This window comes from Eublepharis macularius, chromosome 7, assembly GCF_028583425.1.
Source record: "Eublepharis macularius isolate TG4126 chromosome 7, MPM_Emac_v1.0, whole genome shotgun sequence".
In the NCBI taxonomy this organism is placed as follows: domain Eukaryota; kingdom Metazoa; phylum Chordata; class Lepidosauria; order Squamata; family Eublepharidae; genus Eublepharis; species Eublepharis macularius.
The window spans coordinates 37705477-37732795 of record NC_072796.1 but is presented as its reverse complement, the minus strand read 5'-3'; the positions used below and the strand labels follow the sequence as shown (position 1 = coordinate 37732795).

The 27319-nt window shown below is 40.6% G+C and overlaps 1 protein-coding gene across 1 annotated transcript in view; it reads right to left on the bottom strand.

Moving 5' to 3' along the window:
* The window catches only part of JARID2 (jumonji and AT-rich interaction domain containing 2), a 247100-nt gene that overhangs the window by 108918 nt on the left and 110863 nt on the right, over positions 1-27319 (bottom strand). The window contains exon 2 of the mRNA XM_054985817.1: positions 16353-16488. Coding sequence (XP_054841792.1) covers positions 16353-16488 — 136 coding nt within the window. The remainder of the gene's footprint in view (positions 1-16352; positions 16489-27319) is intronic.

The window sequence follows — 27319 nt, the reverse complement described above, 5'->3', positions numbered from 1 at the left end:
AGATAAAGAGATAAAATGAGCAGAAGCCTCTCCATAAGTACAGACCCGTCAAGAACCTTGCTCCTCCTAAATAAGGAGGAACTTCTGAGGCCTGTAAGTAGGAATCTGAGATTTGCTACCTCCCGTCTTCTACCTGTATGGACCCAGGAATGCATTTCTATTGATTGTTGTATAGTGTTGCTGAAAAGGCACCCATCTATGACAGTTTTCCTTGAGCTGTATATATAATCCTAGGAATGAAGGAAAGTGTAGAACACTGGTTACTGGGCTGGAGACCCTGATTTGAATCTCCACTCTGCCATAGAAGATCACTGGGCCAGTCACACAGATTCACAGGGTTGTTGTTATGATAAACTGGAGGAGTTGTAAAACCTAACAAAACTGGGTCCCCAGTGGGAAGAAAAGAGGACACGATTATTCAAATAAATTAACACAGCAAGTAGAAATAATACACATTGCTGCAAACTAGAACAGATTTGGACTGCATTCGGTAGATCTAATTGCATAGATTAACCTAAACTACCAGCCTCAGCAACTAAATGGCAATTGTGTAAAAAGGACACACTTCTCAAATAAAAGGATAGCCTGTAATCTTGGGGCTGATTTGTACATTACTGCAGTGGGGTGAGATCTATTTCCCTAAGGCTTCTTTCCCACACCACTCTGATAATGTATGTATTAAGGAACCTCTTCCACGTGGTTCTCTCATGCATCAGTTAGTGGAGCTGTGTGAGAAGAAACCATTAATTCCCTATACCAGGTGAAGAAGACTGCAGTAAGCAAATGTTACCTCTTTAAGCTACAGAAATAAAAACAAAAGGGTCATTACTTCTGGTAAGACAAAATACAGAAATGAAGAGCTAGGGCTAGGGTTCCAGTATTTATACTGGAATTGACAATTTGGGAATTTCTACAGTCTTTTTTTCTTGTATCAGCTGGAGATCCACAGAACTTCTAAATAATAATTTGTTACACAGTATGCTTTCTCAAGCAACACCTTATAAACCTTAAATATATCATTGTCTATAGAGGGTCTTTTAAGAGAAGAGGCAGAAATCAACTGCGGGCAGTATCTTCAATAAACACCCATTTATCTACATCCCTGCACCACTGAAGCAGGTCACAGATATCAACTAAAAGACCTCTGGAACAGAGCTTGAGATCTTCAGAGCTAGATCTCAGCAGGGGTTAAATATATAGAGCTGTATATAATTCTCTTCTTGGGCCACACAGAATACTGGTAAGAACCAAGGAGTGCAGATTTAGCACAGCAGGCAAAGCACATAGTACTAGTTCAAGAAAAGGCATGTGGCTATCAAAACAGACAAAAATCACTGGCAGCAAAGAGGGCAGATAGCATGCATTGTATACTTGAAAAGAACACCTGGTCACATTTTACAAATGTGGAAAACCTGCAGTAAGAAAATCATGACAGCATTTCTCATTTTGCCCACACTATCTCCTTTGAAGTCCAGGGGGCTATTTTGGAATAAACGCCTTACAGAACTGCAGCATTAAAGGAAGCATAGTAAATTTTAAAAACTAGCACAAAAAACCTGCCATCGAAACAGGACAAAAATTGACTGCAATAACAACTGAGGAGAGTACAAAATTAAAAAGGATAGATGGGAAGTGTTGGGAGAAGGTGTTCTTCATTTTGCAGTCTCCTTCATGTGTGTGCGCGTGTATATACAGGGAACTCAAAAATCTGACTATGAAAAGCAAAAGCTGTGGCATATTTCCAATTGTGCAATCTCATTTGATATTGTAATGCATGTCATTCAGAACAGCCTTTCATGGTTTTTGCCTGAAGCATGGGCAATCCTCCAGACAGACTCAAGAAATATTTTTTTCCAATGTGACACATGCTCTGAAGAGCCCTCTTACAGCGGTAACACATGACCCAGTAATGGGGTGCTGACCCTCCAGTGCAAGCATTATCTGACAACAGATTTAATCCTCTGTTAAGCACAGCAATTTAAAACAAAAACTCTCCCCCAACCACCCACCACCTTATCCAAATAAATTCTGCTTCTGCAGACGATCTGCTCAGCTTATACTAAAGCACCTTTGTAATTGCCCACAAATCTGAGATCTGTTCTAGTAATTCTATTAGAAACTGTGCATCTCTTTTTTTTCCAAAAAAAAAATGGGCTTGTATAACCGTAGAATAATCTGCTGACAAGGATATAAAAAACAGAGTCAAGATATTACTGAAAGAGAAGCCAGTAGTTCACAGAACAGACTGAAAGCCCAATGAGTAATTTACCGACACACACACACTCCCGTACAAGAATTTAAGAGGAGAGACTGATAATCCCACTTTCTCCAAATGGCTCATAATCCAGAAAACCACATTAATTTCTTTCTAGCGTTAAGGATCAGGGTACAGTTTCTTTCAGTAAAACAAACAAACAAACATGTCCAGGAATGAAGAGCCATGAGAGAAAACCCCAAATCTAAATGTAAAGTGTGACCTATTAATTAAAGTGTGACCTATTAAAATGCAAAGATTACAATTCCTTTTGCTTGCTTCCTTATACTTAACTCGCATCTTCTAATTCCAAAAGTAACAAGCAACCTTAAACCTGAAAATGTGACTCTCTACAGCATGAGAAAGATGTGATTTTCCGTTTATTGTCAGAGAATATACACTAGCAACCCAAAATCAACCATTTTCACCCTATGTGTCAAATCTCACACACTCTGTGAAGAACAATCAAAGAGGGGGGGAACTCTAATAATCAGGGATGACGGTAACGAATTTCACAAGGAGGAGAGGAGTACGGACTTCACAACAAATGTGGACCCTGATAAGTAATCAAGAATGAACCCTGATACGTAATCAAGAATAAAATCTGATCCTGCCTGTATTTCCTGATCACATGTGAAATTTAGTGATGAAGGACAAGTGATGGAGTTTTAATGAATGCTGTTGAAAAAAAACCACAGGGGAAAAGAAGACTTCCCCCTGGAGGGGGACAAAGACTAGCACAGGGTGAAAATTTGCATCTCTTCCCTTCATCTTTTAAGTCTAAAAGAAAAGTGCCTTGATTTCAGTCTATAGTATAACCTATGAAAGGAATGTACTAGGGTTACCAGTTCCAGGTTGGGAAATTCCTGTAGATTTATGGGTGGGGGCCACAGAGGGTGGGGGTTGGGAAAACTTCAGCAGGGTATAACACCAAAGATTCCACCCTCCAAAACAGCCATTTTCTCCAAGGGGACTGATTTCTGTAGTCTGGAGATCATTTGTAGCTTTGGGAGATCTCCAGGACCCACCTGAAGTTTGGCATCTCTACAACCAATAATAAGCAAAAGTATAAGACATCACATTGCAGCTAAGGCTCAACCTTAAATCAGGCAAATTTGATTCAACCTTGGTGTCAAAGCTCTTGAATAATTTGGGCTTTTATTGGGCTTTGAACAAGCAAAGTAATTTGTTATTCTTCCTCGGTGCAACATTCCTGAACATCAGGATATAGTCTCCTCATATCTGTGAGTCACAGCACAAGGAACCAACGTGTAAAATAAGCATCAGTACAATCCTAAACAGTTATATTATTCTAAGCCTACTGACTTCCACGTAATCAGAAGAGTGTAACTCTGCTTTCGGGTTGCACTGTATATTAATTAGAGGATCATTCTCTTCGTCAGATGCTACAGTAAAGTTGGTTAGTCTTAAAGGTGCTACTGGACTCTTTTCTATTTTGCTACTACAGACTAACACGGCTAACTCCTCTGGATCTATGAACATTTTTAATGTATACCATTGCAGCTACAAAGCCAATTAAAAAGTTCAAGATCTGCATTTTGAGGCTAGGCTTCCTATCCTCTTATCCCTCAAACCATTTTTTTCTGAATCAAGGTTATCTCTGGATTCCACCTGCAATACACACGCAATCTAAGTGTAGACGTCAGTGAGTACACAGCAAATAAACAGAACCATAAAGATTTGCAGATGGTGCAAAGTATCATTATAATTCTTGCTCAGCTACGAAATATGAATCTTCTATTCACACAGAAGGGAACAGCTGCTGAGCACTCTGTCACTGCAACCCATCAGCCCCCACAGTACAGTGTGGTTGCAGCACTCTGCTGGATAGTCCTAATCAACAAGGGAAGCTAATAAAGCATAGAAGAAGAGAGGCAGGTTGTAGCCATGCCATGAAGTCGTTTGTTCCCCCCACACATACCTTTTCTTTACTGACTCTCCAGCTTGATGAAAATTTCCAGAGAACTCAAACATTCACATTCTATTTTGTGATATGTTGGCTGATCCGAATAAAAGGTACATTTGTATTTGGAATTTCTCTTTGTACCAACATAGCTAACTACAATCGTACTGATGTAATCTGACTCTCCATGTATCAGTCTATGCTTCTTTGGACTTTACTGATCAGGTTGGGAAGCATAAGACATTGTATCGCAATAAGGGATGGTACCAATGGGCAAGCCTGTTTATGAGCATGCATACATTAAGTATGATTATTTTAAAAAATTGACAATCAACTATTTTATTAATTTAAAACATTTTAATGCCGCCTTTCCACCCAAACAGGGTCCCCAAGATGGCAAACATTTGAACACTAAAACGTATGATCATTAAAACAACATTCAAAGTATAAAAACTCAATAAAAACATATAAATACATACATATATACAACACTAAAACCATGAAGGATGGCCAACAACACTTATAATGTGTACTGAAAACAGGGTTGCCAGCTCATTACATTAAGTTGGGAAATTCCTGGAGATTTGGGGGGTGAAGCCTGCAGAAGGCAGGGTTTTAGGAGGGGAAGGACCTCAGCATGGCGTAATTCCATAGAGTCCACCCTCCAAAGCAGCCATGTTCTCCAGGTGAACTGAGCTCTGTGGCCTGGAGATCAGTTGTAATTCCAGGAAATCTCCAGCCACCACCAGGAGGCTGGCAACCTTAACTGAAAACTCAGCCATAGTATACTGAAATAAAATGGAAGCCTCGCCCACAAAAGTTCACTGTTCAGACAATATACAACCACATCTTGCAATCCGTTTTTTTTCCGTTTATTACTGAGCATTAAGCCACAGGTAAGAACATTTACATGCTGTTCATAGAACTTCTAGGAATAGATGCTCAGGGCCAGATTCCACATTTCATCACCATGGGGGACACAGAAGGGCACCAGCTACAAGTTTGCTATGGGAACTCAGCTTGGAAGTTCCACAAGGGCATGATTTGGATGAAAATCACAGTACAGAGGGAGGGGCTACTGCCCTCCCTCCCTCAAAATGTTTTCCCAATCCAAACCAACCCTGGGGAAGTTATTTGCCTGGAGTTTGTGGGCTGCAATGCAAACACTCAATGCTTGTGCACGGGCATCATATCAGGCCCCTTTTGTGCTTCCAAATTCAGTTTCCCCAAGGCAGTTGCACAGCATATGCAACAAGCAGTTTGGACCTTGGCGATCTTTTCAGTGCACATCAGTGATTTACCAACTGGACACTTGCAACTAAAAGACCACCCCAAACAAAAATTTACACTTTGAAGCCTCCACCTTCCTCCTATACTGGCTTCTGCCCTGCAGTATACATTTGATCAGGGCTTTTTTTCTGGAAAAAGAGGTGGTGGAACTCAGTGGGTTGCCCTCGGAGAAAATGGTCACATGGCTGGTGGCCCCGCCCCCTGATCTCCAGGCAGAGGGGAGTTGAGATTGCCTTCCGCGCTGCCAAGCCATGTGACCATTTTCAAGAGGTTCCGGAACTCCGTTCCCCTGCGTTCCCCCTGAAAAAAAGCCCTGTATTTGATAAAGTATTCAGAGATTTGACCAGGAGAGGAAACAAAGAAAGATATCTTATGCTTGGGAGCAAGTTAATCTTTAAGAAACTTGTCACAGGAACTGAGGGACAGGTCGAATCAACAGCGACACGTGCCCTAAAATGCTTGTGGCAATTTAAACAACTGATTTCAGAAGATGTCTGGGTCTCTGGAAGTGTGGTTGTGAGAGAAGGCATTGGAGGCCTTTTAAGCACTGAGTTAGAATATTTCACAGGAATAATTTTGACTTACAAAAACACATGTGCTGCCACTTGATGATATAGCTCTCAAAGGAAACAATTTTTCAGTTGAAAAGCAACTTTCATCTCTAGTTGTACCAGTGGCAGTCAACTGTTTAATTTTACTCGTACCATTTTCCTATAGTTAATCTTTTATTGCTGAACCAATGGCAAGGAGATTAGCCTTGCAAGCAGGGGTGGGGGGCAGCAATTGGAAAGTACGACTCAGGAGAAATAGTTCTAGTTAAGAAGATTTACCCCCTCCTCACCCCACCTTCCAAGGATTTAAGACACACAAAGCCACCTAATATCTAACTATTCAGCCACTTTTTAATTTTAGTTTCTTGGAACTAAGGTTCACTTGGAAGTGAGGTGTACAAATCATATACAATACAGTGGAAAGTGCATTTCCACATGCTTTGGAATGCACACTCCACTGAAAAAAATATAGTATTGTTACACTATCTTTAATGTGTTAATAAGGTTTTTATTGTATTTTAACAGTATATTTATTGGAAGCCGACCTGAGCCTGCTTGCAGGAAGGGCGGGGTATAAGTTGAATAAAATAAATAAATATCTGCACTGCTATGCACATCAGTGTATCTAGGTTTGGGTTGCAAACCTCCAAATAGGGCCTGGATATCTCTTGGAATTTCAGCAGCTCTCTAGATAGCAGAAATCAGTTTCCCTGGAGAAAATGGCTGCTTTGGAGAGTGGGCTCTATGGCATTATATGAGTTGAGGTCCCTCCCCAGGCTCCACCCCCCAAATCGCCAGGAATTTCCCAACAGAGTTGACAGCCCTAATCTAGGTTCAGTTCTACAGGGAGGGACTAGGAATAAGGCGAAACAGGCAGTAGCTGTGCCCCAAGAGCATGGAACGTGCCCTGCTGTTTGGCAAAGACTCTTATTGCCTGGAAGTTCTGTGGATCCCATAGACAAAAGAATACAAGCAGTACCATATTGGCTAAGGTTCAGCAAAGCTAAACTGATACAATTCTCCTCTTCACATCCTTTAAACCGCTAAAGATCAAACCTCTCTCAGTTTACAGCACTGGGGGGTGCGGGGTGGGACTCTGGGAGTTATAACCAATTACCTGCCCCAATTGATGAGCGAATGGCAGGCTGCTTACTGCCCTTCAGCTGTCTGTGTCCCCTCTTCCCTACATTGTCTGGCGGTGCTAATGTTCACTGGCAGTACTAAGGCAGTGGCACACTGACAGCCAATCTACAAGTGACGCCGGACACAGGTTGGACACTTGTCAGCTTCCCTCAAGTTTTGATGGGAAATGTAGGCGTCCTGGTCTTGCACCTTGGCTCTCCGACTGCTGTCCAATCAACTTTTCAACTGTCACTTGTCCAACATTCTGCCAAGCTGCCTACATTTCCCATCAAAACTTGAGGGAAGCTGACAAGTGTCCAACCTGTGTCAGGCGTCACTTGTAGTTCGGCTCTGAGTCCCTGTTGTTGAGTGAACTTGGGTTTTGTTTTTAAAACACAATGATATTTTTCTGTACACTTTAGGAGTTCCCCTAATATGCAAGAAACCCCTTCTAGCATATCTTTTCCCTCAGTTTCCTGTTGTGTGTATCTATACAAACAAGGCATTTCCTTTACAAAAGGCATAGTGAAGTTTTATTTGACATAAGTGTATGTAATATAGAATTATTGTTTTAATTTAATTACTCATCACATTGGCAACTTTTCTCAAGGTAACGTGATCATAGGTCATTAACCTATAATGGAAACTGTTTCTGACAGAATCGAAGAACACAATGCATAACATAAGACAGATATTTTAAGGCAGGAAGGATGGGTTGCATTCAGATGTCATGATAAACCAGAGATTGTAAGTGATTTTATTAATCTATAATTCTTTGGTGAGTGCTAAAAATGAATTATGCCCTGACCTGGATAGCCCAGGTGAGCCTGATCTCGTCAGCTCTCAGAAGCTAAGCAGGGTCAGCCTTGGTTAGTAATTGGATGGGAGACCTCCAAAGAAGACTAGGATTGCAGAGGCAGGCAATGGCAACCCACCTCTGTTAGTCTCTTGCCATGAAATCCCCACTAAGGGTTGCCATAAATCAGCTATGACTTAAGGGCACCCTCCACCACCAAACAAATTATAATCCACGAGTTTTTGTACCAGGGTTTTTAACAGTGTCTTGAACTAACTGTGGTTTGCTGTGATGTCTGGATATAAAATTCCCAGTTTGTTCAGCACCATTTCCTGTTGGTCTCTTGCATACAAAGGTAGTAAACACAGAGTAACAGGAAATATTATTGCTCCAGCTGCATTAATCCATCAGTGGTGCTGTTTCCAAAACACTCTGGTTTTCTTTCTACATCCCTCATAGTGACAACTCACAAAGCAGGACTGTGGTTCGGAAACTTCAGTCTCTCCAGAGGGGAAATCTTTACCCCTCCTACATGAATCCCCTCTATTTGCTAGGGATGGATGGACATATGTATGTACGTGTGCTAAGCATGGTTAATGCTAATCAAGACTATTTTCATTAACTGGTTTGAAAATAAAGGTATCGAAAGGTGGAGAGGTGATCCACTAGGCCTTATTCTTTTAGTATTTCACTAGATCCTTCATATGAAGCCAACAACTTTTTACGAGGAAGGGGGGGAAATTGCATGAAAAGAATGTTTCACATTTGCACATGTATGCTGCTCTGAGCTCCTTCAAAGAAGGCTGGAATACAACCACAATATGATTTTTAAGTGGGTACTAGATCAAATCAAGCCTGAATTCTTCCTAGAAGCTAAAATGACAAAACTGAGACTATTGTACTTTGGTTACATCATAAGAAGCCAAGATTCTCTGGAAAAGTCAATAATGCTAGGAAAAGTGGAAGTCAGTAGGAAAAGAGGAAGACCTAAAACAAGATGGCTTGACTCAATAAAAGAAGCTACCTCCTCCAGTTTGCAGGATCTGAGCAAGTCTGTCGATAGGATGTTTTAGAGTCTTTCCGGGTCACCATAGGTTGGAAGTCGATTTGACATCACTCTCTCTCTCTCTCTCTCTCTCTCTCTCCCTCCCTCCCTCCCTCCCTCCCCCCACTTCTTGGTACTTCAGTGCCCAGGCCAAAGGTATGGTGTGTGTGTGCGTGTGCGTGTGTGTCAAAATAGTTCATGGACCAGCTCATTTTTGTCCTTATCATTCTGTCTCACTGCTGTCTTTGTTTCAGTAAGCTTCCTTCTATTACATGAAATGCTCCACTGAAAACTATTTTTCCTGGACCTACAGTCTTGCTTTTTTTGTGTGTGTTCTCTAATGTGGCAGGCCACAGAAAAGGCTTTGAGCTTTGCACACGATCTGCAATATATTGCCCATCTCAATCTAATACTAAATATAGCAAACCCAAAAACCTGTTCCAAGCTTCCAATGCACTTTGTCGTAACACTTGTGTTCTAAATCCCTCTTTCTTATTCCTGTGTTTCCAGCGTATAATAACTGAACCCTAAAGTAAATGAGACTTCTATTACTATTCAACAAATCTGAAATATCCTGGGTTTAGGCTCATTTAATAAAAAGTGAGCACACTTTCTAAAACTTTGTTATCCCACGGGTTTATATCCTAAACTTGAGACTGAATGTTTGAAAAGAGGGTTCTCATTGCTAAATGAGAGTATTTTTATATCACTCTAACTCATCTTAAAAATAAATTAAACACTCTATGAATAAATATATTTTAATATCCTTTTAGGAACAAAGATTCTCTGAACATACACTGGCTCTAAAAATATGGGTAATAGTCAACTAGAAGTTTTCAAAACACCACAGATTGTATTGTGGACTTCACCACAGCACCATGGAATGTCTGCACATAACTAACTGACTTTTAAGAACCCCCTTCGCATGCCTCCAAGCTCCTTTGGTTATTAGAGTGGTGACTATCCAGTCATAACACTCCACGATGCAATCTACTTTCTGCTTCATTTTCTGCATGGGAGATTCAATGGGACTACGAGTCACATTACACCGTTTTACTATTGCTGCTCTTTCTGAGAGGAAATTAAGTACTAGGCCCTCTCTAGGAGGGGAAGAAAAGAGCCACCTGGGAGGTAAGGAGAACTTGGCCAACCATCCAATTAAGAGCAGCTTAGTAGAGAATTTTTTTAAAAATTTCAATCTTCGGATTGTTTTTTCTAGCACTAGCTACCAACAAGGGGAGCAGAATATTGCCGTTTATGGCCCTGCCACACCGTGACACACTGCACTATGGCCTAAAAGACCAAATCGCAAACAGTGACACCAAGAAGTAGACTGCAGTCATAAACAGATTTAGACCTTTCTAAGTCCATTGACTCCTACAGACTCAGAAGGTTCAAGTCACAGGAGTAAATTAGCTCTCCCAAGGTTAAAGACTTGCCAAATGAAGCATAATGGTTATATCCTGATTTATCAACAGAAGAGTGGTACAAAATAGGTTTGTCAACCTCCAAGTGGGGCCCAGGGATCTGCCAGAATCACAACGCATCTCCAGACTACCGAGATCAGTTCTCCAGAAGAAACGGGAACATTAAAGTGGCTCAGGAGAAAGCTAGCCTGATTGTCAGAATAAGCCAGCACTCCATGAGCCGTTGCGCTCAGACCTGGCGCACAATGGCTGCCAGCTCATTTGCTGTCTCCTTGTGCTCAACTGAGGGGCTCCTCCAGCATTGGAAAAATTACTGACGGTGCAGTCCTAAACAGAGTTATACTCTTCCAAGACCACTCAAGTCAATCCTCTCTCTGTTTAGGATTGCAATGTGGAGCTTGACTCTGCTTGCCAAAGGCCCTCTAGGACAGTGGCCCGAAAGGAACTTTCCAGGATAAGTGAAATGGACAGTCTACCCTGGGGAGTGTTAAAAGAAGCAGACAAGCAATTCTAAACCATGAGTTGCCTGCCTGGAAGCTCACACAAAGGTTTTGAGTGATAAAACTATGATATGCTCAAGCTGCAGACTTATGTGTTTCAACCAAGCCCTTCCTAAGATGTACGCTCAGAGCATAAGAACATGGAGGAGCACAATTTAATCAACATCCACAATTAAAAATATATGTGCATCTATTGTCTAACCAAACTGACATTAGCGTGTTTTAAGAACAGGGTTTTTTTAAAAAAAAATCAGAGGTCTTTTTTATGATCTGAGAAAAGATACAAAATATAGCCTCATGAATATAATCCAAGGATACTTACACTGTACACTTCAATTTTACTGCCATATGTCATGTATAAAGCAACATTAAAAAGAAAGCTATTTCCCATGAGAACTCATCTCTTTTTCTAACAAACAGACCTCTGAAAAACTGATTACTACAATCCAAAATCTTGGGTTTATTAAAATCTTAGCTGAAATAGCAGATAGTAACATTCAAACTACAGTACAGGTTCCCTTGGGCTTGCTAAAGTGTTATCCTGTTTCCCAGAGTCAGAAAGGCTCCCACTGAATGCTACAAAAGGTTTCCTGACAGCATAAAGAAATATCTCCTTCTGATTTTAATGTTCCCACATGGTGGAAGAAAAACAAAAAATGAACAAAGGCACACTATAGCAACAGAATAGTGGTCATTCTATACCCTGTGGTTATCTAGAGCCAACATAGCAAACACCTAGTAAAGCAAATATGTAGCTAAATTAATTCATCTGTTAACTAAACCCCATCATTTTATTTTAATTTTGTTTATTTAAAACATTTGTATCCTGTCTTTCCACACAATTAGGGCCCCCAAGGTGGTGAACAGTTAAAAAGGCATTTAAAAAATCAACTTTAGAAACAGTACATATGTAAAAACAATTAAAACAAACAAGGAGGAAAGCATCTTTTGATACCACACTATCACGCCCTTTTCCTTTTTATATTGTTACATACTGCTACACGGTTTGTTAAAGATGCATTATTACAATTATGGTCCTTGACGGCAAATAAATAAATATCATAATAACTATCGATAACACACTGCAGCAAGAAAGATAGGACTGCCAGGCCTCTTACTCTCCCAGCAGTGGGGGGGAGGGGGGAAACCAGCATTTACCTTTTTTTTTCTTGGTGAGGCACAATGACATCACTTCCAAGAGTGACATCATCGCACAGGTCCTGGAAGGGTTCCTGGGCTTCGCTTTGAGCCAATTTGGGCCCCCAAACAAGCCATATCAGTCTGGGGTGAAGCCTGGGAGTACTCCCAGGGCCTGCACAATAATGTCGCTCCTGGGAGTGACGTCGTCATGCCATGCTAGGAGCATGTCCCGAAAGGCCCATTCCTGCACCTTTTCCCCCACTGGTCAGGTGAGTGAGGGGGAGGCTGGGAGTGGGAGATCGCCCGCCCCTACTGGGAGAACGACAGCCCTAAAAAAAGATGACAGCAGTAAGCAAATGGGTACTGAATGAACATACGCTTCCATATAGACTACACTGCCTATGCAAAATAATCTAAATAAATGCAAAAGTTTAGCCTAGTTTTTTACTGTTTTGCCCTGCCCGAAGATGCATGCAAATTAAACTTGTTATTTGCCCATCCATGGCGAGTAAATACTCAACCTCTGCTCTAATCCCCTACACTCAGGAAAAATAACAAAAATTGGCCTCCATAGTAAGGCTCAAGGGCAGAGATCCCCAGCATGGTGTGCGTGTCTGAAGAAGGGTGCTCTGACTTTCGAAAGCTTGCACACTGAAAATCTTCTTGGTTTCTAAGGTTTCACCGGACTCAAATCACGTGCTCGCCAGTACCTTTTCTGCTGCTCAAGTGTTTAAAAGAAGTGGGTAGAGCTTTTTTTCCAACAAGACTGGCCACTGGAGATTTAATTGACTGCATGGATTTTTGAAAATGCTGCTTTGGCATTTGGCAGCAGTTGCCACCACAGTACAAGGATCTGCATTGTGTGGCTGCACATAGAATTCCAAAGGTGCCCACAGGTTCAAAAAAGTGGGGGGGGGGTCCGGCTTTAGAATTTCCTCATGTATCTATAGCCTTTACTATAGAGATATGAGGAAACTCCTAGGGTGGCACCCAGAAGTGTCATTGCACGCTCCCCCAACTCCACCCTCCCAGTCTCCTAGCTGTGGTAGTGTTGGCTACTCTAATAATAATGTTTTTACAGTGGTGTGCCAGAGTCACCAGAGAGCCAGCATGGTGTAGTAGTTAGCATCTCAAAGTAGGATCTGGGAATCCCAACTCTTCCAAGGAAGCTCACTGGGTGGCCTTGGGCCAGTCACACCAGCCTAACCAACCTCTTTGGTTGCTATGAGGATAAAATGGAGGACAGGAGAATGATGTAAGCCACTTTGGGTTCCCACTAGGGCTGCCAGATCCTCCAGGAGGATCCCTTGCTCCCAGCCTCTGCCCCCCACTGCCTGGCAGGAAGGAAAGGCCTGGGGAATAGGCCCAGGAGGCAAAAAAACCTCCCAAGCATGCACAAAGCAGGCGCACTACCACTGAATGCAATTATGTCATTTCCTTACGTGACATCATTGTGCCCAGGGGTAGCATGTAGGTTAAGGGGACCTGGCAATCCTAGTTTTAACTCGGGGAAAGGTTGGGTATAAATGAAGTAAAACAAAAGTTAAAAAATTGTTTCTGCTTTTTGTCCAAGCGATCACATTGGGCACTTCTGGACATTATTAGCTGAGAAGACGGTTGCCAACCTCTAGGAGGGGCTCAGCGGTCTCCCATAATAACAACTGATTTCCAGACTAGAGATCAGTTTGCCTAGAGAAAATGGCAATTTCAGAGGGTAGACTGAGCTCCCAACCTTCCCCAAATTCTACCCTTCCAAGTCTCCCCCCCTCAAATCTCCAGGAATGTCCCAACCCATAGGTGGCAACCCTATCTGAGAACTATGTTTTATTCTATTGCCTTTGTTAGCAATGTGTCTGAAATGATGACACAGAGACAAATATTAAAGTGAAATAGCTGAAATGGCACACAATCTTAATACAATTAATCTTGTCTCCAACAAAGCTAAGTCATTACTAAATTCCCCCAGCAGCAGATTTGAAAGCTATAGATAATTAAGAATCTACTTACACACTTAAGAGATGAAAGGTACTAAAATAGACTACATTTGAAGGGGAGAAAAAAGCAACGTATTTTCAGCATTAAATATATTTGTTTACATTTTAAAAATATATGATGAAAGCATGAACCAGTTCTGCTCAGAGATCTGTGATGATCCCAGCAAATTTACAGACATGCCTTCACAATATTCTAGTGCTAGAATAGAAATCTAAGCATTTCCACTGGGTAAGTTTCTAGCCCTCCTGAATGCATACATAAGTTTGACCAGGAAAACAGAATTTGCTGAATTGCTCAGCAGGGGCTAGAACATTCTGTATCACTAGCTAATGGAGCAGTTGGGACGCTTCACCATAGCCTCTGACCACACTCCTATGAACATTAACATTCACATCTACTGCACCTTACTCAGAAATTCTTGCCCACCATGGCACTGTTTTTAAAACAACATTGTAATATGGCCCAGAGTTTGCTCTGAAGGCATGTGGCATAGTAACTGTGCTGAAGCCAACTGGGGCTGAGTCTAGTCAGTGTCTCTTACAGTCATCTTGAATTCCATGACAGAAAAATGCTATGATAAACTAGAAACAGAGCCCGTTGTGAGAAGAAATACAGTGGGCTCTAGCAGCGGGGAGCCCCCTGCCTCCCCCCCCCCACGGCTTTCCCGCTGCTTCCATGGCTTCTTAGAGGCCTGCCGCAGGCAGCATGAAGGCCTGGTGCAGACCTCCCAAGGCTCCGCAGCAGGCCCACCAAGTTGCTGTGCTGTGCTGATGACTCACTTTTATCCTGGTGTAGATGCACCTGAAGGCCCCTCAGTGCACCTGTGCGAGGATAAAAAGTGAGTCATCGCCAATATGGCTCAGCTTTTATATAGTAGGATAAATAGATAGGTTCCCCTTTGCTTCCTCACACACAGTTCCTGTGTGTTATAATAACAGTTCCTGTGTATTATACCTTCAAGGCTTTTTCCTCTATTAAGAGGAGAGGAGAGGAGAGGAGAGGAGAGGAGAGGAGAGGAGAGGAGAGGAGAGGAGAGGAGAGGAGAGGAGAGGAGAGGAGAGGAGAGGAGAGGAGAGGGACTACAAAGGAGCAAGAAATTCTGTCAGAAGTTCAGCCGTGCACCGGCTGAAATACACAGAAATACCGTTCTGTGTATTTCTCCAGCTGCAAAAACACAGTTACTTTCTGATTTGGAGTTTCATGTTATTACAAGACTGAAAAGTCAGAGGGAGTTTCCTTATCAGATCTGTGATGATGTAAATTGATTGTGTGTGAAACAGTGCTACAGATATTCTGTAGCTGCATAGCCCACACATTTGTTTCTGTTTGAATAAGCACAGAGTGTCTCAATGAAAGCAAGCAATGAAATTTGACGATCCTTATCAAAAACTAATGCCACATACATATACAAATAATCTAAAAAAACAGCCAGGTGCTATACTGATGTGTTAGCAAATGTAATGTCTTCAAATAAATGCACAAGTGCTCTAGATGCATCCAAAGTAACCACTGTGGTTATCAAAGAAGAGCTGGGATAAGCTGGTTCAGAGTCAGGGTCAATACAGGGACATTTCCCATTTTTCTGCTGAAGGAAATGTTCTTGAACACTTAAGCCCACCACCAAGTATTCTATATGAGGATCAGACCACTGCAGAAGGACAAAACGGCTAAAACCAATATACACTATATGTGAAAACCGACAGCCATTTCAGAAGTGAAAACTTACTGGAGTGATCATGCAGCAAAACAAGGTACAAATATTTTTGTATATGCAATAAATTTTGCCATTAAAGTTCCTACTGGATTTTCAGCTGGATACATGTGTGAAATAACATCCTCATGTTCTGTGGTACATGGAAATCTTTCCCTGAAATGAATGTGAAGGAATTAGTCCCCTCTTGCTCAGAACACACTGATTCTCAGAGTGATTCTGCACACGTTGGACAATGCACTTCCAATCCTCTTTATAGATCATTTGGAATGGATTTTTTTGTGTGCGGAACAAAAAATCCACCTCAAACGACTGATAAAGTTCATTGAAAGTGCATTATCCAACGTGTGCGGAATCAGCATCCGTTGAGTTCAGGAAGAAAAACTTCTACTTATTCAAAGGAGTGGTCAAAAATGCGAAATATACAGAGCAGGTATTTAGAAAGAGGGGGGAGGGAACTCAGATTACTCTGCTGGGCAATAGAAGAGACAAAAAGGCGAGCATCCTGAAAAAGGCAAAGAACCTTCCATCCTGAATCCCCAGTACTGCCTTCTCTGCTTCAGAGCAAAGCCAGTCTTCTGTTGAAAAGAGACTTACCATTTACACTTTTGAGGCTCCCATTAATGCCTTCACCATGCTGCCTCTTCTGCGAATTCTTGAATTCCTTTAGAGATAAGTAAAGGACTTTTCGTACCACCCTCTCCTCCGACCATGGAATCCCATCACTATCATCCTATTAAGGAAAAAAGGAAAGGAAGCATTTAGGTATTTTAATTTTTTTTTTAAAAAAAAAACATTTCATTTTTATCCACCTGCCAAGGAGATCTCAAACAAACAAATCTCCCACTAACTGGGAGGATAAAATACCAGTGTCAAAATTCTCAGAGAACTGAGAAAATCAACAGGTTGTCTGTAATTACTGCTTTCCACTACTTCTTTTTTTCACAGACACAATATTCTCCATAAGAGAAAGTTTTTCTCTGACAAAAGAAGACTTAATGGAAACGAATAATTGTAGAAGGAATTGTAGAAGGAACAAACAAATATATTGAATACAAAAAGCTAAGGTTATACTTTTTGAGAGAAGTATCAAATCACTCATAAATCTGTTGGTTTACTCTTGCTTTCTAAATTAAATTCTATGACCCTGATTGCAGGATTCTGCCGCATTTCCTCTGTTACTTCAAACTAATCCACCAGCTCTCATTTTAATCCCCCTTTTCCTACAATTGTTCTCCCTTACGTTTGAAACAGTCTTCAAGTCATCTACCTCTCATCCTGGAAGAGATGTATTCTGTAAATCTTTCCACCTCTGTTAGTCTCCTGCCAGAAAAACCCCACCGGGGGAGGGGAGTGTCGCCATAAGTCAGCTATGACTTGAGGACACTCTCCATCACCAAATCTTTCATGGGCACATGAATTAATTAATTAATTAATTAATTTGCGGTCAGAGACCATAACAATGGCAATACATCCTTAGCAATCAATCAAATAGTCCTGGGCACATTTGTTTGATACAGTCGCCCTACCAAATATGACTAGCAGTTTGTCTCCTGCTCCCTCAAAAAAAATAATAAACATGTATATATAACACTAAGTGCACATCTCCCGTATACACACATAAAATACCATGAGTAAAGTGATTCTCAAGAGACAGTGTTTAGATAGCAAATTATCAGTTTATTTTATCTTGTTTCTTATGTTTCAGTTTTTCCTGTTTGGCAGACTTTGAAAACTTGCCCTAGAGTTTCTCAAGGGCTACGCCACTGCCAAGTGAGAAGATTAGAGGTTTTCGTTGGAAGACCTTAATTTCAAAAAAACATAACCCAACTCACCACCACACATCAGTGAGAAACCAAAACACCGGGGTTAGTGATCTATTCCAGAGGGCAAGTGTGTTTACATAATGCACGATAAGTATGGTCAATAAGATCATTACATTTTTAAAAAAAATAAATACATAAAATTATTTGGGGCAACCCAGAGACATCCTGGTTCCTGAAGCTGAAATCAAACTGCTGAACATTAAGCACCAATGTGTGCTGTCAGTTCTATGTCAGCTAACTTGCCTAGAGAAAAGGAAAACAAGCAGTACAATAGTGGCGATAGCTAAGCTGGCAATTTGGCAAAAGATGATCATTGCGCACCGGGGACACACTACTGCAGTGCAACAGCAGAAAATTATGCTAGATTGCTTTGAACACGAAGCATATGCAGGTTTGAGCCAGAATGACAGCATTTGTGAAAGTCTTTCTGATATAAGCATGTTCCACCAAAACATATTGTTTCCTTTGAAACCCCATCAGCCTAGCCAGTAAGTTCATCACTAAAAAGGGGGGAAATAAAACACTCCCATCCCCGGTTCCCAACAACCAACAGCCTTAATGTTTTATGCACAGTTTTAAAACTAGTAAGGTCTAACATGCATCTTACTGCAGTGGCACAGGAACCTGCAGCACTGCCGTTCCTTCCCAAATTATTCAGGAGCCTCACGCCATGAGAAAGAAGGAGCATGCTGCCCTCCTTCCATGTAAGCAGCAATCCTTAGGAAAGTGCAAATGAGCATGTGGGGCGGTGTGCCAGAACAGGCTCCTCCTATGTAATCTTTGATTTCTTATGCTACCTGGCAATGCAGGAAGCAGCAGTACTACTGTGTTTCCCATGTTCCTAGATTAACCCAAAGCATCATGGCTGAGATTTTGTGTTATGTTCAGAATATAATGGTAATCTTGCAGTTACTACTACCATCTGAAAACTGATGAGCTATTTTCTATACAGGATATTTGCAGAAAGCATGAAATATCCTACAACCAATTTGGAAATTTTGAAGAATGTTACATAGAAGGCAGTTTAATCTATAAACTATAAGCAACTGTTTGCAATGTATTCTCATATGTTGTATTTTTTTAAAAAATCACAAATGCTGTTTGATAAGAAACCTTTCCATAGTATTATAAAAAATAATAATGCCCTAATCTGAATAGCTGACACTAGCCCGACCACATCAGATATTGGAAGCTAAGCAGGGTTGGCCCTGGTTAGTACTTGGATGGGATACCACCAAGGAAGACTAGGGCTATTATGTAGAGGCAGGCAATGGCAAAGCACCTCTGAATGTCTTTTGCCTTGAAAACTCTACGGGGAATAACATTCAATTTATACACCACCCTTCAGGGCAACTTAATGCCCATTCAGAGAAGTTTACAAGTATGCTATTATTATCCCCACAACAAGGTGGGTAAGGCTGAGAGAGCTCTGGAAGAGCTGTGACTGACCCAAGGTCACCCAGCTGGCTTCAAGTGGAGGAGTGGGGAATCAAACCCAGTTCTCCAGACCAGAGTCCTGCCGCTTTTAACCACTACACCAAACTGGAACCAGCCCACATTGTTATATTCCCAATCTCATAATTGTGGTCAAGGATTCAGCAAAGGGCACTGAATTTATCCCCTTTCTGCAAGCAGTTCCATCCCAGCCTTCTCCCATAAGCCTTACCTATGGTTAATAAGCATCAAAAAATTCAGTTTCTCTGAGGGAATGGCATTCCCGCTTGCAGGAAGGGGGGCAATTTCGGACAACTGTACAGCCCCACTTTGCCTCCATGCTGTTCCCCAGGAACAACATTTTTAAGGTTGCAGTGAGCTGTAACAGTTGCCAAAGCTGATATCAGCATAAGCCTTAATCATGGTTAAATGCCTACAGAAGCAGAGACAGAATCCATGTCTAAGGAAGTGGTGGGTAGTGGAAATCAATGAACCTGCAGCCTCCAGATCCCTTATCCAAGGTTAAGGAAACAGGAGCATGGATTTGCTCATTAAACGGGCCAAAGAAGTTAAAACTCTTCCCCAAGTTTCTTATTTATGCTACATAAAATTTTAATCATGGAAACTCACCAAAATGTACATTTTATTTCTGCTACCCTATAGCAAGAGCATAGAAGAACATTGCCACCCTCAACGTGAAACAAACCAGATAAGTAGCTTTCCACACTACCAAAATCATTTGTTTATTTGAAAAATGCACAGTGCTTAAAATGTACTAAATGCTTCACCAAAAAAAATGTAATTAAATAGCCCTACTAAAAGATCTATAACCTAAATTTAGACGTAAGTCAAGAGGGAAGGCAAAGAAGGAAAGAAAGAAAAGAACAAGCACCCTTCATTACAACTGGACCATTGCAGAAGTTTAGAGTCATGATGATTATAAATCAATGGAGGCTGATTTCGGTACATAAAGAACACTTGCTTATCCAAAATGCTATGCATGTTCAGTTGTATTTGAAAACAAACCCCCTACAATCTAATTAACCAGCCTAAAATCTAATTAATTAGGATGTGAAGAGAAAAAATGCAATCATTTGTATTGTTTCACCAGCGAATAAAATCTGCTGATAAGATTAATTTTTGAATTATTCCTGGCACACACTGATCAGCACTCAGTGACCTATGAAAAGGTACAATCCATCTTCTGGAACATTACAGTCAACAGTCCAAAGGACACTGAAAAGGAGACAAAAGTGAAAGATATTTTTGACATACCATTGCTTTGATTCTGGAAATGTTGCTCTTTTAAAGCTAAACTAAAAGAAGATACAATGCCTTGTTTCCTTTCCACTGATGCTTAAAGATGGTAGTTGATAAGGCCTTTGGCTGTTAGCCTGTGGCCCATTTTGAGTAGTGTCAGCAGAAATGGAGGCATCTTTTTGGGGGGGGCGGGAGAACTGCCATCAAAACCTGTGGCTATGCTGGTTGCCAGGGAAGAGGATGAAATGTAACTGTGGGCACTTGACTTAGGCTACCCTTGCTCACTGGGAGCGAGCTGAGTTCTGAGACAGCCTGAGTATTCCTCCAACATCTGCAAAACAGAAGGTGATGAATGATGTCATCTTGTCCCCTCCACATGCTATGTGTATGTTTATTTAATCTTCTTGTAGAATTGTTTTAACCTATAATGTTACCCATTTTGAGTCCTACTTTGGTATAGGAGAACAGAGGGGAATAAACAGTTTTTAAAAAACCAACAAACATATAAATAACCAAGCAAGCTGTGGTGATTCTTGGTAAATGTTAACACACTGAACATTTTTGTTAATCTTCACAAGGATGCCATGAAGAAGGGACAACTATAACTTAATTTGCACTTTAAAAAGTGGATGAATCTTCCATCTCATGGTAATAAACTGCTGTGTTACATCAACTTCACCAAAAGGCTCTTGGCCTCTATTTTATTTTCCCCAATATAAATATCTCAGTATAATTTAGGTTCTCAGAACTAGCTCTCAGCAAACAAAAGCCAAAATCCAATGTACCAAAAAGCCTCTGGAGAAGAAACTAGACTAGACTTTACAGTATGTATATTGCTTGACAGCAGTGATTATTTTATTTGAAGAGGGAGTTCATGAGTTATTCTGATAGCTTTGAGCAAGTATATTACGTGTCTGGTAAATTTCCAGTTCTGTTCTTGGAGACTTCCCAGAGAAAAACCTTCTGACCCCATTTTTCTTATCAGATCCTTTATTTATTGAGAGGTAGGTAGGTAGGTAGGTAGGCAGGCAGGCAGGCAGGCAGGCAGGCAGATGCAACCAATTTCTTTCTCTGAAAAGGTCACTATAGCACATACTGAAAAAATGGGCATTTATGAGAGGGCAGTCTCAACAGAAACTTCCAAGACATCAAACTGGGGGCAGTATAGGAAAAAAATACTTCCAGCCTTCCACATTTCGAATTAATGAGATGCAGAGATTGGATTACTTGCATTGCATGAGAATTTTATATTTTGGCTTTAAAACAGACTGCCAGGCTGCGCTTCCCCAAAGCCAGCACTGGATATATTTGGAATCTGTTATCTATGGATGACACAGCTGGAGGAATGGGAGCCATCTTCCACCTCTAGGTTTTCAGTATGAACTTTCCTTAATTTAAATTAAAGTAATGAAATCCAGGCTGCCGATCTGACCAAGAACTTGTGTATGCTCAGTTAGATTTTTTTTTTACATATTTTCTTTGAAATAGCCTTGTGCCATACCAGCATTCAAGTATACAAGCATACAAGTACAACTGCAACTATGAACAATTCTTGGAACAAATATTGCATCTAAAGGGATGTTTCCCTAATAGCAACACTGCAAGGTAAGTTCATTTTGCACAAGAACAGCCAGGAAGTCTGTGGCTGAGGCAATATTTAGACCCATGACTTCCAGATTCACAGCTCAGACACTACAGTACATTAAAAATATTTGCCATATAGTGCAGTGGGAGGAACTAAAGTTATTGAAACGTTCTAACATTCAAAGCCCCTGCAGAACTACCAGTATGGCTGATAATGCTAAAGCTGTACATGTTGTGTGATATTTTAGACTGAACAGATACATACTGTCCACAAATCCCACCTATGTTTTAAACAGTTTCCCTCTACTTATCTTCACCTCTGACCCACTGAATGCACAAGGGCAGTGATGCGTCAATGCACACGTAAAGCACCATCGCCTGAAGGACCCTGGCCATTCATTTAAACACAGAGACTCAATCCCTGCCCATAAAGCCAGTCCACGGCACCTCTTACTTAATGGTGTCAGGTAGCAGTTCTTCTTGCTATACATTGCAAGGCCCTTCCCAAGCACCTGTTTTCTCAGCTATGAAAGACTCGCACTGGGAAGATGGGAAAGCACTTCCTGGAAGAGATACCAGCAAAAAAAATTGGACAGCCAGGTGCTTGCGATCATCCACATTTCTGCACTACGTTTAGACAAGCAGTAGTCAGCCGAGGGAAGTGTTTTATTTATTTCCTTACTTCATTTATACACCGCCTTTCTCCCCAATAGGGAATCCCAAAGAAGCTTACCTCATTCTCCATAATACATGCATTAAGTGTCCTGCTTGAGCACACATTACTCTCACAAACTCAATTAATCCTGAAAGGCTGCAAACAAAAATTAAATTTACAGTGAAAAAAAATCTTCACACATAAAACATTTTAAAATCTTTTATCTTCATTTGCTCTCGCATCTCTGAAAGGCACAATTCAAAATTACACTATTACACAGGTTAAAAGAAAACTTTCCCCAAAGCGAAACAACATTGTGACTGAGTAGAGACTCAAACTTGGTGTTAAAGTCTGCTGACTTGCCCACTCTCCTTAGGAAAAAAAAATTCAAGTAGGCCTAGTCACATATACCAACTCTGTTTCTATACCACAAGATTAAATAACACTAACTCACCTTTAACAACAGACTTACTTTCTTTTAAACTACAGCTGAGATCAGATTAGGGGCTTCTGCTGAAAAACAGTTACTGCAAAGTACAAGTCTGACAGCCTGGGTACCTAGCCACCAACTGAGCCTTTATAAAAATTTATTGGACAGCTGCCAAGTCAGCTCTTTGTGCATAAGCATGTCAGAAATCTGAAACAGTAGTCATCACAGCCACATGTGCTGCCCGACATCCATGTTTATAGTGAAATGCAGAGTGGTAAGGCCTGTTAAACATAGAGGCTGGTGATTTCAAGGATTTTTTTTTATTATAGTTAGGAAGACCCAGGTTCCTCTTTATCATTTCCTTTCTCTGCACCTGGAAAGAATGTTAACATTGCCTTGTCAAAACAGCCGCCTCAGTAGGAAAAGCCTTCCTATTCCTTGTTAATATGAGCTACTGAATAGAAATGGAAAATATCACGTTTTTAAATCCCTTCTAACGCTTAAGCTCTTCATCTCAGTATCATTTACTCAACACTGAATAGAAGACCACTGATGATTTTAATTCCATGTAACTGAGGTATGGAATGTCTATTTTTTTTATGATTGTGGTAAATATGAACAAAGCAACAACTGGTTTGCCACAGTACCGTTTCTGTTCAAATTAACCACAAATGCAGAACGCCTGACACAGCCTATATATATTAACTAGGAATTCATGAGGTGCTTTAGAGATTCAACCAAAATCACACAACACAGCGTGTGCGTAAGTAAAATCAGGTAAAATTGCTGCCCTTCTTAAGAAAACTGAAGCATCCTTAGGTCTTCAAACTGTGTGGTAAGATACAGACCAGTATATGTTGCCAACTTAATTGGAGTAAATGGTGTGAGTGTAACTCAGATTTCAAAATGAACAAAAACTACTGGGATAAAGAAACAAAAAAAACTGGTCCCTTTCCCCTTGAGAATATAAAAGTAAGCTATTAATCGGATGTCCTTCCTGCAAAAACAACATGGGTGTGCCTGGTAAGGCAGAGAGCAGAAATAAATGTAGAAGATCCTTATATTAACAAAGCAGGAGAATTTGTCTGGAGGGCAAGTACCCTTTATAAGCACAATCCTGTTTGAAGAGCACCTTTCTTCATTTGCAGAATCCTTCTCTTCAACAGCTAACTTTAAACACTTAAAAAAACAACAACTTGCAGCTGGTTTCCAAATTATCACCTTTACTTTTTTTCAAAAACCATTTTTACTAAAGGCAAAAATATCACACTTTTTCTTCATGGCAGTACCTTTCACATTTGAAAATATGTCACAATTTCACCTTCTTTAAATCTAAGACACCTCCTAGATACCACGTGTCACCTCCCATAGGATACAGCAAAGGGTTACCCCATCTGAGATTTACACGCAATTTGCTGACATTGATAGGAACACAGCTCAAGATAATCCAGTGCACTCAGCTCACAACTAAGACTTTGGTTAAATATTTGTACTCCCTCTCCTCAAGTCAACTTTTCCTCATACGTTGTGAATTCAAAATAGCCCACAGATGATTGTGGTATTTCCCATGTCATAGTTTGACGCTTATGTGCTCATACTAGATTGTGTACATTATATTTCACATTTTCTGTTATGTTAGTGACCGTTTCAGGATTTCCCTAAACAACCAGGCTGGGTGCAGAAGTAATGCTGCCCAAGCTCTTCATCCATCTTAAGAGAACAAAAGTGCAGCATAGAGATGTAAAGGTGGGGGGGGGGGCGCTTTACATCTCTGGTTTTTTCCCCAAGGACTTCTTTTTCCCCCAATAAAAAATGGAAAATTTGACAAGCCACTGAAAAAATGTCTTTTTTAAAAGAATGAATAACATGTTTTTTTAAAAAAAGCAAGGTTCCTTTATACTCAAAAGTAGAGCGTGAAAAAGCTTTAAGACTTTTTCAATGTTTCCAATGGACTTCTGACACAACGTTTTCTCTTTTTGAGTGAGAAAAAGTTTGTCTTAAAAAGCATTCAACACTTTCCAAATATATAGCATAATGAAGTCTGAGGACTTTCTCAATTTTTTCAGTGGAAATTTTGGGAATTTTTTGAAGTGCTGAAAAAACACACTCATACTGCATATATAAAGAAAAGCTGATGCTTTTTTGGGATTTTTAAAATATAAATAATTGTGGGCAACAATTAATATGCTATAATATGTTTAACGATAATATATTATTGAAAAGTTCAGTGTTTTCAGTGTTATAAAGTGTAGCTTTATATCCAAATATGCTGGGGCTCATACCAATTGTGACTGTATAAGGGAGTTTCTATCCAAACAATTTACTTTGTTTTGTTTACTACAGAATTTGCCTTCTGCCTTCAACTTCTACTCTTCCTGCCTCTCAGGTGGCAAAAATTAAAGCTACGTATAATAATAACATTCAATTTATATACCGCCCTTCAGGATAACTTAACACCCACTCAGAGTGGTTTACAAAGTATGTTATTATTGGTTGTTGGGGGTTTTCCGGGCTATGTTATTATTATCCCCACAACAATCACCCTGTGAGGTGGGTGGGGCTAAGAGAGCTCTGAAAGAGCTGTGACTGATCCACGGTCACCCAGCTGGCTTCAAGTGGAGGAGTGGGGAATCAAACCCCATTCTCCAGATTAGAGTCCTGCCGCTCTTAACCACTACACCAAACTTTCCACATATTCTGTGGAAAGCTTACATATTGGTGCAGCAGTTTGCAACGCTCCTTCAAATATGGGACATAAATATGCCAGAGAGCACAATTTTATACGCTAACTAAGTTATAAATGATGCATTTTATGTTATTCAATCAGTAAAAGAAGCTTTGGTTTGATAGGATAGGAAAAAATTCTGTTTTGATAGGTTTGCGTACATTTCAATTTTTCTCAATTTTTTTTAAAATGAGGAAAACATCCCCCCCCCCCGCCGCCGCCCATGGCTTCAACATTTCTGGAAATTGTATACCTGTATTGCTGCACAGAGGAAGGCAGTATGGTATACCCAATCTCGTCAGATTTCGGAAGCTAAGCAGGGTCAGTACTTGGATGGGCAACCACCGAGGAAGATTCTGCAGAGGAAGACACTGTCAAACCACCTCTGCTTTGCACTGGCCTTGGAAGTCCCTTACTGGGGTTGCTATAAGGTCTGTAAGTACAATCTGATGGCACATACAGACATAATGATGAATATAATCTCTCCTCCCCCTTCTACCTTCATACCTCATCTCATACATGAGATTTCCTGCCACACACCCACTCTTTTACTTGAAACTAACCACGGTATATGAGCATTTTCAATTAAAACAGTTAGCTCAAGTCACTGTTTGTGATTGGCTCTGGTTAATGCATACCAGTATGCGTTAACCAGTATGGATGTAATGCTGCTAATGTTAACACTGCAGAACTAAATACAAACCTTTAGCTGCAGGCTTGTCTTGCATTCTACAGGATCACCACTACTTCAATAAGATTTGGCTGCACAATTGAAATCTAGAAGGTTGGCTGCAATATTAAAGTTTAAGGCAAATGAAATACCATTATGTCAACACTGCTCTGAGGCACCTTTGGGTTGCAATGCAACATGACAACATTTTGTTAAAATGCCAAAGAACAGTGAATTAATAATTCGAGAAGAAAGAAAGGCTAGTGCTTTTAAAGCAGACATCTGATGGGAAAATTTTGAAATCAGAAAAACCTCATAAAGGCATATGAGTAGTTCCCCAACTATTCCTAATTTTCTAAACTGGAGGCTTGCAGCTGTGTGGCTCTTTTTGAATTCAGGGTGCAAGTCTTTTGGGAAGCATGTTTTGTTGATCAAGGAGAAAAATGGCTGGTTGGAGAAAGAGAAATTCTTGTGTTCAGCTTCCAATAGACGTGCAGCTTTATTTTAGGACAAGAAAATATTGTATGCTATGTAATAACATTAATCAGTCAGTACTTGGTTGGTATCACACCTACCTCATTCAACCACTACTTGAACACCCATCATTTTACATAGACTAAACACTGCTCAATCGATTCATCTGCCTCCCCTATTGTCCATGTAGGTTATTGTTCGTGTAGGTCCCACAAATCCTTAGCACAGCTTTTTGGTGCAGTCAGAGAAAGCCCCTCCTTCCTTATCAGCTGGCAGAACAGCTGGTCCCCCCAAGATTACATATTATATAGCCTACATGTCAATATTTTTAAAATAAACACTTTAGCTTCCAAATATTTGGTGCCCTTGTTTTTTACAATTATGCTCAAGAATATGCTTGTTTTATTTATTACCTATTCCCCAACACCTTTTTCCTCACCAAATTATGTATCTTTCACACAATGAAAACATAAAATCACTTAACATGAATTAGTTATTTATTAACA